This window comes from Bombina bombina, chromosome 5 (assembly GCF_027579735.1).
Source record: "Bombina bombina isolate aBomBom1 chromosome 5, aBomBom1.pri, whole genome shotgun sequence".
In the NCBI taxonomy this organism is placed as follows: Eukaryota; Metazoa; Chordata; class Amphibia; order Anura; family Bombinatoridae; genus Bombina; species Bombina bombina.
In genome coordinates, this window is record NC_069503.1 from 750905882 (window position 1) to 750919575 (window position 13694).

Sequence of the window (13694 nt, forward strand, 5' to 3'; positions counted from 1 at the left end):
TAATTAAACTAAGTTAAATGAACAAAATCATTTGCTGAACAGCATTATAAACCTAATAAAATAATCATACAATCATACAACACAGACTTCACTTGCATTTTACTGCAAACAGTTCTTTCTATGCATTCCAATCTGGACTGATTTATAGACAGGAAGATCTTGCTCCTTTGAAATCTGCTCAATAGCTCAGGTCTGGTTAAACTTATTAATTTCAGCTTGCTTGGTTTTGCTGCAACACAAGTGGACAGCTCCACCTACTGGCTATTTTAATAAATGCACTGCTTCTCAATGCTTTTCAATAGCAGTCACATGACTGGAAAAAAAGGTTGTTATTCTGAAACAGTGTAAATTGAACCGTTGTACTTTAAAATAATTTTTACTATCTGTTACTGCAAATAAGGTTTTCCCTCTTGACATTACTTAGAAACTACTGTATATATTAAATGAAATTGTACTTCATGTTGGTGCATAATGAAAAGACTTCAATAGGTCTAAATTTTAAATTATCAGTAGATTTTTTTTTGGAGAATTTTCCAAGATTGCTTCTATTTCTATGCCTACAGTATCATTTGACAGCCATTAGCCAATTACAGAGTCATATACAGTACATGTACAGTGTAAACTCGTGCACATGCTCAGTTGGAGCAGATGCTTCAAAAAGTGTGCATATAAAAAGACTGAACAGAAATTGTTCTCTTTCTTTCTCTTTCTTTCTCTCTCTTTCTTTCTTTCTCTCTCTCTCTTTCTCTCGCTCTCTTTCTTTCTCTCTTTCTTTCTCTTTCTTTCTCTCTCTTTCTTTCTCTCTCTCTTTCTTTCTTTCTCTCTCTCTCTCTCTCTCTCTCTTTCTCTCTCTCTTTCTCTCGCTCTCTTTCTTTCTCTCTCTCTCTTTCTTTCTCTCTCTTTTTCTCTCTTTCTCTCTTTCTCTCTCTCTCTCTCTCTCTCTCTCTCTTTCTTTCTCTCTCTTTTTTTCTCTCTCTCTCTCTCTCTCTCTCTCTCTCTTTCCTTCTTTCTCTCTCTCAATGTCTTTATCTCTCTCTCTATATATATATAGTAATCTTTCTAAATACAAAAATGAAACATATATTTAGTTGTCCTACTTACCAAAACCAGTATTAGTCAATGCTTTTGACTCGATAATTGAGCCTTTTTCAATAGTAAAAATACCATATCTATGGGTGTGTAAATAACCTCAAAATCTCAATATTTTTGTTTGGACACTTCAGGTCATACAATGTCACTTCCGGTATAATATACAAAAAGTCCTATCATTCACATTATACTCTCTGGGTAATGTAGTCCAGTAATCTTATATGTCTTTAATTGTATTACATTTTGTTTGTTGTGAAAAAAAGAACCCAGTTGTGTTTAGGCTTCCAGTCCCTAAAACATGCTATACTGAATCTTTGTCTTACTCCAGATGTAATACTGCTGTTAGTATCCATTTATATTATACTTCATAATGCCACTTGTGGTAAATTTCTTTCTTTATATATGATATGTTTTATGGATAATGTCATCTTTAAACTGACATTGTGTATTGCCTATCCCTAATATTTTATCAATTTGATATAAAGTATAAATATATAATAACTCCAATCATCAACTTAATACAAATATATAAAATCAGTATAGAATAAATATGAAATCAAATAGATTTTTATTATCATTAGAATACTGAAAGTTCATCATAGTAAAACACATATGTACACACATGTATGCACATACATAATATATATCAAACTTAAAAAGGTAAAAAGGTATTAATTAATTAAATTATATAATAAAAAAATTTGAACAAAATTAAATATTTTAAAAAATATATAAAAACCAATGTATATAAAAGTACTTAGTGAAATATAACATATAACAGTATAAATATAAAATGTAACAATTAGTTAATTTTTTTAATTAATTAATTAATTAATTAATTAATTATGGTGTGCAAGTTTAGTCTTGAAAAAAGGCTTTGTTATAGAGCCCAAAAATACATTGAAAGATACTGGTTTCTGTGAGAAAAACCACCACCAGCATTATTGTTTTTTAAAAAAAGTTACTTCACTATGTATTTTTTAATTTTTACCTTTAGAAAGTATACAAAATATATTCTACAATCTACTTCAAGAAACCTTGTAGCTATAAGGATCGTTTGGCAGTTTGCAGGGTATATGACTGTTGCATTTATCTTTACAATCTGAGGCCTAGATTTAGAGTTCGGCGGTAAAAGGGCTGTTAACGCTCCGCGGGTTTTTTTCTGGCCGCACCATAAATTTAACTCTGGTATCGAGAGTTCAAACAAATGCTGCGTTAGGCTCCAAAAAAGGAGCGTAGAGCATTTTTACCGCAAATGCAACTCTCGATACCAGAGTTGCTTACGGACGCGGCCGGCCTCAAAAACGTGCTCGTGCACGATTCTCCCATAGGAAACAATGGGGCTGTTTGAGCTGAAAAAAAACCTAACACCTGCAAAAAAGCAGCGTTCAGCTCCTAACGCAGCCCCATTGTTTCCTATGGGGAAACACTTCCTACGTCTGCACCTAACACCCTAACATGTACCCCGAGTCTAAACACCCCTAACCTTACACTTATTAACTCCTAATCTGCCGCCCCCGCTATCGCTGACCCCTGCATTACACTTTTAACCCCTAATCTGCCGCTCCGTAAACCGCCGCCACCTACGTTATCCCTATGTACCCCTAATCTGCTGCCCTAACATCGCCGACCCCTATGTTATATTTATTAACCCCTAATCTGCCCCCCACAACGTCGCCGACACCTGCCTACACTTATTAACCCCTAATCTGCCGAGCGGACCTGAGCGCTACTATAATAAAGTTATTAACCCCTAATCCGCCTCACTAACCCTATCATAAATAGTATTAACCCCTAATCTGCCCTCCCTAACATCGCCGACACCTACCTTCAATTATTAACCCCTAATCTGCCGACCGGAGCTCACCGCTATTCTAATAAATGTATTAACCCCTAAAGCTAAGTCTAACCCTAACACTAACACCCCCCTAAGTTAAATATAATTTTTATCTAACGAAATAAATTAACTCTTATTAAATAAATGATTCCTATTTAAAGCTAAATACTTACCTGTAAAATAAATCCTAATATAGCTACAATATAAATTATAATTATATTATAGCTATTTTAGGATTAATATTTATTTTACAGGCAACTTTGTAATTATTTTAACCAGGTACAATAGCTATTAAATAGTTAAGAACTATTTAATAGTTACCTAGTTAAAATAATAACAAATTTACCTGTAAAATAAATCCTAACCTAAGATATAATTAAACCTAACACTACCCTATCAATAAAATAATTAAATAAACTACCTACAATTACCTACAATTAACCTAACACTACACTATCAATAAATTAATTAAACACAATTGCTACAAATAAATAAAATTAAATAAACTATCTAAAGTACAAAAAATAAAAAAGAACTAAGTTACAGAAAATAATAAAATATTTACAAACATAAGAAAAATATTACAACAATTTTAAACTAATTACACCTACTCTAAGCCCCCTAATAAAATAACAAAGCCCCCCAAAATAAAAAATTCACTACCCTATTCTAAAATACAAATATTACAAGCTCTTTTACCTTACCAGCCCTGAACAGGGCCCTTTGCGGGGCATGCCCCAAGAATTTCAGCTCTTTTGCCTGTAAAAAAAAACATACAATACCCCCCCCCCCAACATTACAACCCACCACCCACATACCCCTAATCTAACCCAAACCCCCCTTAAATAAACCTAACACTACCCCCCTGATGATCTTCCTACCTTGTCTTCACCATGCCAGGTTCACCGATCCGTCCTGGCTCCAAGATCTTCATCCAACCCAAGCGGGGGCTAGACATCCACTGAAGAAGTCCAGAAGAGGGTCCAAAGTCTTCCTCCTATCCGGCAAGAAGAGGACATCCGGACCGGCAAACATCTTCTCCAAGCGGCATCTTCTATCTTCTTCCATCCGATGACGACCGGCTCCATCTTGAAGACCTCCAGCGCGGATCCATCCTCTTCTTCCGACGACTAGACGACGAATGACGGTTCCTTTAAGGGACGTCATCCAAGATGGCGTCCCTCGAATTCCGATTGGCTGATAGGATTCTATCAGCCAATCGGAATTAAGGTAGGAATTTTCTGATTGGCTGATGGAATCAGCCAATCAGAATCAAGTTCAATCCGATTGGCTGATCCAATCAGCCAATCAGATTGAGCTCGCATTCTATTGGCTGATCGGAACAGCCAATAGAATGCGAGCTCAATCTGATTGGCTGATTGGATCAGCCAATCGGATTGAACTATATTCTGATTGGCTGATTCCATCAGCCAATCAGAAAATTCCTACCTTAATTCCGATTGGCTGATAGAATCCTATCAGCCAATCGGAATTCGAGGGACGCCATCTTGGATGACGTCCCTTAAAGGAACCGTCATTCGTCGTCTAGTCGTCGGAAGAAGAGGATGGATCCGCGCTGGAGGTCTTCAAGATGGAGCCGGTCGTCATCGGATGGAAGAAGATAGAAGATGCCGCTTGGAGAAGATGTTTGCCGGTCCGGATGTCCTCTTCTTGCCGGATAGGAGGAAGACTTTGGACCCTCTTCTGGACTTCTTCAGTGGATGTCTAGCCCCCGCTTGGGTTGGATGAAGATCTTGGAGCCAGGACGGATCGGTGAACCTGGCATGGTGAAGACAAGGTAGGAAGATCATCAGGGGGGTAGTGTTAGGTTTATTTAAGGGGGGTTTGGGTTAGATTAGGGGTATGTGGGTGGTGGGTTGTAATGTTGGGGGGGGTATTGTATGTTTTTTTTTACAGGCAAAAGAGCTGAAATTCTTGGGGCATGCCCCGCAAAGGGCCCTGTTCAGGGCTGGTAAGGTAAAAGAGCTTGTAATATTTGTATTTTAGAATAGGGTAGGGAATTTTTTATTTTGGGGGGCTTTGTTATTTTATTAGGGGGCTTAGAGTAGGTGTAATTAGTTTAAAATTGTTGTAATATTTTTCTTATCTTTGTAAATATTTTATTATTTTCTGTAACTTAGTTCTTTTTTATTTTTTGTACTTTAGATAGTTTATTTAATTTTATTTATTTGTAGCAATTGTGTTTAATTAATTTATTGATAGTGTAGTGTTAGGTTAATTGTAGGTAATTGTAGGTAGTTTATTTAATTATTTTATTGATAGGGTAGTGTTAGGTTTAATTATATCTTAGGTTAGGATTTATTTTACAGGTAAATTTGTTATTATTTTAACTAGGTAACTATTAAATAGTTCTTAACTATTTAATAGCTATTGTACCTGGTTAAAATAATTACAAAGTTGCCTGTAAAATAAATATTAATCCTAAAATAGCTATAATATAATTATAAATTATATTGTAGCTATATTAGGATTTATTTTACAGGTAAGTATTTAGCTTTAAATAGGAATTATTTATTTAATAAGAGTTAATTTATTTCGTTAGATAAAAATTATATTTAACTTAGGGGGGTGTTAGTGTTAGGGTTAGACTTAGCTTTAGGGGTTAATACATTTATTAGAATAGCGGTGAGCTCCGATCGGAAGATTAGGGGTTAATAATTGAAGGTAGGTGTCGGCGATGTTAGGGAGGGCAGATTAGGGGTTAATACTATTTATGATAGGGTTAGTGAGGCGGATTAGGGGTTAATAACTTTATTATAGTAGCGCTCAGGTCCGCTCGGCAGATTAGGGGTTAATAAGTGTAGGTAGGTGTCGGCGACGTTGTGGGGGGCAGATTAGGGGTTAATAAATATAACATAGGGGTCGGCGATGTTAGGGGTAGCAGATTAGGGGTACATAGGGATAACGTAGGTGGCGGCGATTTGCCGTCGGAAGATTAGGGGTTAATTATTTTAAGTAGCTTGCGGCGACGTTGTGGGGGGCAAGTTAGGGGTTAATAGATATAATACAGGGGTCGGCGGTGTTAGGGGCAGCAGATTAGGGGTACATAAGTATAACGTAGGTGGCGGTCGGCAGATTAGGGGTTAAAATTTTTAATCGAGTGGCGGCGATGTGGGGGGACCTCGGTTTAGGGGTACATAGGTAGTTTATGGGTGTTAGTGTACTTTAGGGTACAGTAGTTAAGAGCTTTATAAACCGGCGTTAGCCAGAAAGCTCTTAACTCCTGCTATTTTCAGGCGGCTGGAATCTTGTCGTTAGAGCTCTAACGCTCACTGCAGAAACGACTCTAAATACCGGCGTTAGGAAGATCCCATTGAAAAGATAGGCTACGCAAATGGCGTAGGGGGATCTGCGGTATGGAAAAGTCGCGGCTGTAAAGTGAGCGTTAGACCCTTTAATCACTGACTCCAAATACCAGCGGGCGCCCAAAACCAGCGTTAGGAGCCTCTAACGCTGGTTTTGACGGCTACCGCCGAACTCTAAATCTAGCCGTGAGTATTTTGTTATTTGGGACTGAATGCAGTGGATTAGATATTTACTGGACCTTTTTGTAACTAATTTTATATTGTATATTTCTAAGTAACACATGGTTAGCATTATTTTTAAATAGTTAACATTTATGGTATACACTTTTTAATAAAATAAATGTATGAATTTAAAGGGACAGTTTACACCAATTTTCATATAACTGCATGTAATAGACACTACTATAAAGAATAATATGCAGAGATACTGATATAAAAATCCAGTATAAAACTGTTTAAAAACGTGCTTAGAAGCTTTCAGTTTAGCTCTGTTTAAAAGGTTACTGGAACACCCACTGCAAATGGAAAATAGCAGACACACACCCCCTCTCCCTTCCTTTGCATATGAAAAGACCCTTTACACAATTTCAAACAGAAGCAAGCTGCAGTAGGTATACGTCGGTATTCTAAATCTTTGGGGCTTGGTTAGGAGTCTGAAAATCAGAGCAACGTTATTTAAAAATAAGCAAAACTATCCATTTAAAAAAAACTAAAAACTGTATGGGCTATATAAATGGATCATCTACAAAACATTTATGCAAAGAAAAATCTAGTGTATAATGTCCCTTTAAGCTTTGTTTTTGCTTTCTTTTATGTACAATTTTTGTTGTAAATTAACAATCTAAAATGATTAATGCTGTAGCATGTTATGTAGTTATGCTTGCACATTAAATATTAACTTGTGATTTGCAGCAGAAGTGCAAAAATACAAGCTGCATGGATTATGCACCACTAGTGTTAAAGGTGCATAATGCTTGCAAATTTGCCCTTGGCTTGTTTTATATTTGCCAAATGAATATGAAAATGTGCATATTAGTCTGCTAATCCAGCCTTTATTTTTTTCTGACAACTTTCCCTGCCCTCTGTATTATGTAACAGTAGTAAGCTATTGAAAGACTCATATATGTACACATTTTGAACTTGAATTCTTGCACATGCTCAGTTGTAGTTTTTAGCTAGTCCCTCGGAAAGTATGTATATAAAACAGCTGTTCACAATTTGATAATGGAAGTATATTGGAAACTGTGATAAAATTGTATGCTCTATCATAATCTGAATTTTGATTTTAGTGTAATTACAGGATTTAACTTAATGAAACCCTTGTCTAATGGTGTTTTCCTTTTTCCTGCAGCCTAGCATCAGTGGTGTGGATCTTGATAAATTTCGAAAGATTCTACTTAACCATTGTGATGTAAACAAAGATGGAAAAATCCAGAAGTCTGAACTTGCTTTGTGTCTTGGCCTCAAAGTAAACTTATGAGGCTGCATAGAATCCACTTATCAGTCCTTCTTTCTTCACGTGTCAGAAAACACTGGCAAAAGTGTATCTTGCTCTTCTCACAATCCTTGTCACAGTCGTGATCGTGGAAGTTCGGAGCATCAAAATGTAAAATAATATGCATGAACAGTGCAAGAGTTATTGGAATGCATGACAGACCTTTGATAAATGAAAAAGTATACGTAAATATTTCTTGTGTTACTGCTTTATCTGCAAATTAATACTGCTTGAGCTGCCACTGTTTTATTCATAGTAGTAGGAAGAATCAACATTGTTTATAATTGTATTAATTATTGTGTTTTATTTTTAGATTGTTCTAGTTAGATTATTATTTGTGTAAATCTGTATAAGTTATTGTTAATTGTGGAATAATAAAATTTTATGTTTTGGAAAATATAATTAACAGTCTCATGTATGCACATTGTTTTGTGACTTTTCAGAATTATTCTTTGAAACAGACATCAAAGTGTTTTTTTTATATGTACATAGTATGTATCAACAATTATAAATGTTCTAAAAGCATTTCAAACTTTCATTTTGTTAGCAAAGTTTGTATTATTTAGCAGGTCAAGGGCAAGGTCTGTTTGAAATGATTCCTGAGTATATGTTTATCCTATCACCTCTGCTATGGTAAAATAGTGACCAATATAAATAAGCTCTTCCACTGACCAGTCAGACGCTTTCTAGAATGTTGTAAGGTCCAAGTCCTGGATCCTGCAGAATTCATATCATCTTCTTTGGGGGCAATGGAAAAACTTATTTAATGTTAATTGCAGAAAATGCAAAATAAATAATGAAAATAGCTGTTCTATGGGGTGCAGGAACACCCCAAACTTTCAGATTGCATATCTATTTTGCTGAAGAGTAGTAGCAAAACAACCCCACCCAGTCACTTCAATGATGGCCCAATCTTGTTTATAACCATGCAGTAATGTCCCTGAACTGCCCAATTCCGCCCAGAACACCCAACCACACCCATACAGCTTATAGCCCGGCCCCTGGCACTCACTTGTTGGTCATTCACTGCTCTTCCCATTGTCCTACCCATTTTACTGTATGCTACAAGAACTGCCCCTGTACAGACTGCTAAAAATATTGTACTCTCCTGAGCTCCTGCTGTGAGTCTACCTTCATTTACTATTCATAAAAAGGATACAGAGGAAATTTGTTAATAGAAGTAGGTAGGAAATTTTTTAAAAATGGTATGCTCTATCTAAACCATGAAAGTTTAATTTTAAATGTACTTTCCATTAAATGTTGATCCTGTGAACTATATGATAAAATGATTGCATATACTCTTCAAGAAGCTGTACTATATGCTAAAATAATTGTGTCTCACCTTGAGTAAGTTATTTCTAAATTAATATATTCTTACCCATCTGGTTTATCCAAAACAGAGGCAGTTCTGGTAGCATCAAATGCACTAATGATTTAAAGCTAGGGGCCACATGATCAAAAATTTAACAGGAATCACGCAAAATATTTGAGGTTTTTTTATGAGTGTCACAGTGTAATTTATGTGTCTCTCTTTCACACTTAGAACTTCCATAGTAATATAATCATTTATCAATCTAAAATTTACCTTTCTACAAAAAATTTAGGGACCTCGCAGTACTGATGAGACTTGTTAGATAGTGTTGCCAGACACTTAAAGGGACATAATACTCATATGCTAAATCACTTGAAACGGATGCAGTATAACTGTTAAAAGCTGACAGGAAAATATCACCTGAGCATCTCTATGCCAGATATAGACTGGAAGATTCCTTCTGCTAGATCGGCTAGAAGCAGGTATATTCTTGAATCTCTGCTAGGGGAATCACTTGAACAATTAGTCAAGGAACCAACTCGTAAGGAAGCTATATTAGATCTAATACTTACAAACAGTGATACAGTTTCAGATGTGTCTGTAGGTGAGAACTTAGGATCCAGTGATCATCAATCTGTTTGGTTTAGTATTCATGTTCAGGAACTGTCCACCCAGACTAAAACAAAAGTTTTAGACTTTAGGACGGCAGATTTTTCATTAATGGGAGAATACCTAAAAAACTATTTAAAGGGGAAAACTCTTATTACAGGGGTTCAAGAACAGTGGGAATTTGTGAAAGGTGCCATTTTAGATGCAACCGCACACTGTATTAGACATGTCTGTAAAAGTAAAAGAAAGCGGAAACCAATTTGGTTTTCCAAAGAAGTAGCACATGCTGTAAAGACAAAAAAGATAGCTTATAAAAATTACAGACACACACAAGCAGATGATGATATGAAAATATGGAGACTCCAACAAAAAAAGACTAAGCAGTTAATTAGGAAGGTTAAAGCTCATGCAGAAGAGAAGATAGCACAGTCAGTAAAACATGGGGACAAAACATTCTTTAGATATATCAGTGAAAGAAGAAAAAATAAGGTAGGAATAGTAAAATTGAAATCAGTTGATGGTAGAATAATAGAAGGAGATAAGCAGATTGCAGACTGTCTCAATGATTACTTCTGTTCTGTTTTCACTAAAGATTGTGAAGATACAATGTCTACATTAAGGGATGCTACGCAAAATAGAAACAAGCTTAACAGTAATCTTTTTACAGAGGATGAGGTTTTGTTAGCATTATCAAAAATAAATGTTACAAAGGCAGTGGGTCCTGATAATATTCATCCAAGGGTTTTAAAAGAACTTCGATCAGTGCTAACTGTCCCATTAACTGATCTGTTTAATCAGTCACTATTAACAGGAGCTGTCCCAGATGATTGGAGAATAGCAAATGTAATACCCCTTCATAAAAAGGGCAGTAGAGAAGAATCTGGCAACTACAGCCCAGTTAGTTTAACTTCAGTAGTAGGGAAATTAATGGAAAGCCTCTTAAAAGAAAGAATTATGACTTACATAAAGACAAACAATTTAGAGGACCAAAATCAGCATGGTTTTACTTCAGGGAGATCATGTCAGACTAATCTAATTGACTTCTTTGATTATGTAACAAAAGTATTAGACAAGGGAGGAGCAGTTGATGTAGCATATCTAGATTTCAGCAAAGCATTTGACACCGTCCCACACAATAAACTTATTCACAAACTATATCTCCTTGGTCTAGATTCAAAAATTATGAACTGGGTGGAATGCTGGCTTAAGGACAGAAAACAAAGTGTCTTAGTAAATGGAGTTCATTCAGCAGAGGGGGCTGTTACTAGTGGTGTTCCTCAGGGGTCAGTTCTGGGGCCTGTTTTGTTTAAAATATTTATCTGCGATATCAGCAAAGGGCTACAGGGGAAAGTATGTCTCTTTGCAGATGATACAAAAATTTGCAACAGAGTGGATGTTCCAGGGGGGATAGACAAAATGAGAAGTGATATACAACAATTGGAGGATTGGACAAACGACTGGGATCTAAAGTTTAACACAGCAAAGTGTAAAATAATGCATTTAGGGAAGAAAAATCCAAATGTTAATTACAGACTCAATGACACTTTACTGACTGTTACAGACGAGGAACAGGACTTGGGAATTATTATTTCAGATGATTTAAAACTTAGTAAACAATGTAGTAATGCAGCGAGTAAGGCTAGCAGAATGCTTGGATGTATTGGTAGAGGTATTTGCAGCAGAAATAGTAAGGTTCTTATGCCACTTTATAGATCATTAGTTAGGCCTCATCTTGAGTATTGTGTGCAGTTCTGGAGACCATATCTTCAGAAGGATATTAACAAACTTGAATCTGTGCAAAGGAGGGCTACCAAAATGGTACATGGTCTAAAAAATAAAACTTACCAGGATAGGCTCAATGACCTAAATATGTATAGCTTAGAGGAGAGAAGGGAAAGAGGTGATATGATAGCAACTTTCAAGTACATTAAAGGGTTTAGTAAAACTGAGGCTGTGGGTATTTTACATAAAATGGAAAATTCAAGAACAAGGGGTCATGAGCTCAAGCTAAAGGGTAGTAGATTCAGGAGTAATTTGAGGAAGCACTTCTTTACAGAAAGAGTGATTGATTTATGGAATAAACTTCCTCAAGAGGTAGTAGCAACAAACACTGTGGGGGACTTTAAAAATGCATGGGACAAGCATAGGGCTATCCTACGAACTAGATAAGTTTATACTGTTAGGTAAGGTCGGGCAGACTTGCTGGGCCTATGGCTCTTATCTGCCGTCAATATCTATGTTTCTATGTTTCTATGTAAAAAAGAAAGACATTTTACCTCACAATCCCCTCAGCTCAGCAGAGTAGGTTCTGTGTAAAAAGTTATACTTCAGCTGCTGCTTAGCTGCAGGTAAAAAAAAAAATGTAAAAATGAACAGCAGCCAATCAGCATCAACAGTGCTGAGGTCATGAACTCTTTTACTGTGATCTCATGAGATTTCATAGTAAACTTCTTTAAACTAAATAGAGAAATAACATTAGAGTGCACAAGGCTCAATCCCTTAGCTGTCCCAAGACAGACATACTGATTTGCTGCTTAGAAGTCCTTTACAATGGGATGTGGCTACTGAGGAATTTTTGAGATAAAATATCTTTCTTTTTTACATAGAGATGTTTCTGGTGATATTTTCTAGTCGGCTTTTTACAGCTATGCTGCATCACTTTCAAGTGTTTCAACATTTGGGTATCATGGCCCTTTAAGAGCTATAGATCTTCAAACCCTAAGTCTCTAAGGGCAAGATTACAAGTCACGCATTATGGGTTTTCCACCTGCGATATGGTCTTTTCACAATCAATTTCCATTGTGCAGCTAGGTAAACCTGACATTAACCTAGCAGCTGTGGGTAAAGCCAGATGTAATGTCATTCCCCCATCTACACCATATTTTTTTCCTCTGCCTGGGGAGGCCCCGTCGGTCCTCTGGCATCTACCCCAAGTGAACCTTGAGGAATGAGGTTTACAAGGGGGGCTTTGCCCCACTTGTAACCCCAAGACAGAGGCAAAAAAGATAGTGAAGATGTGTGAATTACAGTGCACTGTATATATATTTGAAGCAGTGACGCAATGCACTCTGAGAAGATTTATCATGTTACATTGGGCTTTACCCACAGCTGTTTGAGTAATGTCAGATTTACCCGGGTAATGCTAGGATTATTACCCAATTTCTTACTTTACCCGCAACATACATATATATATATATATATATATATATATATATATATATATATATATATATATATATACATACACATATATATATATATATATATATACACACAGAATTAACCACCTCCTCATAGGACAAAAATACAGCCCACTTTAGTCTTAAGTGATTTACTGATTATCAACAGCACATTATACCATTTTGCAATACATTATTATTTTACAAACAGTTCACAGTAATAAAGTCTCTTAAACACACCAGCCCCTGTGGCTGGGTAACAGTCTAATGGACTTAAAGTGAAGGTCAATTTGGATTAATTAGTGCCGGTTTTTAATAAACCTATTAAAAACAATGGCACTTTAATTCATCAAAATTGACATTTCACTCCTTTTCTTAAAAAAATTACCTTTTAATCTTGAAAGCTGCTCCCGGGGGATCATGGCCTGATGCAATGCCGTGATTGGAGGAAGCCAGATTCATCATTTTGGAAGCGCGAAGAGGGCTTGTAGTAGGCGGAGGAAGTGCTGCAGCGGCTGTCAGGATTAAAAGGTAAGTTTTTGAAGAAAAGGAGTGAAATGTCAATTTTGATTAATTAAAGTGCCCTTGTTTTTAATAGGTTTATTAAAAACCAGGCACTAATTCATCCAAATTGACCTTCACTTTAAAGCAGGCTTCCTTTTAAACTCTAGGAGCTGCAATTATGACTCACACTTGTGATTGACAAGCTTTTGAATTAAAATATGGCTTGGACAGCTTCATAGCTGCTGGAGTACTGTCCCACCCTTCTCTCTCAATACTCCACCCCAGGAACCCAAAACACAGTACAAATTGCACAATTCTAAACATACAATTTTTCCCTGGGATT

At 36.2% G+C, this 13694-nt stretch overlaps 1 protein-coding gene across 1 annotated transcript in view; it reads left to right on the top strand.

Annotated features, from left to right (window-relative positions):
• SCGN (secretagogin, EF-hand calcium binding protein) overlaps window positions 1-8149 on the top strand; it is a 193963-nt gene extending 185814 nt beyond the window's left edge. The window contains exon 11 of the mRNA XM_053713113.1: window positions 7604-8149. Coding sequence (XP_053569088.1) covers window positions 7604-7732 — 129 coding nt within the window. The 3' untranslated portion in view covers window positions 7733-8149. The remainder of the gene's footprint in view (window positions 1-7603) is intronic.
• The last annotated feature ends 5545 nt before the right edge of the window (window positions 8150-13694 follow it).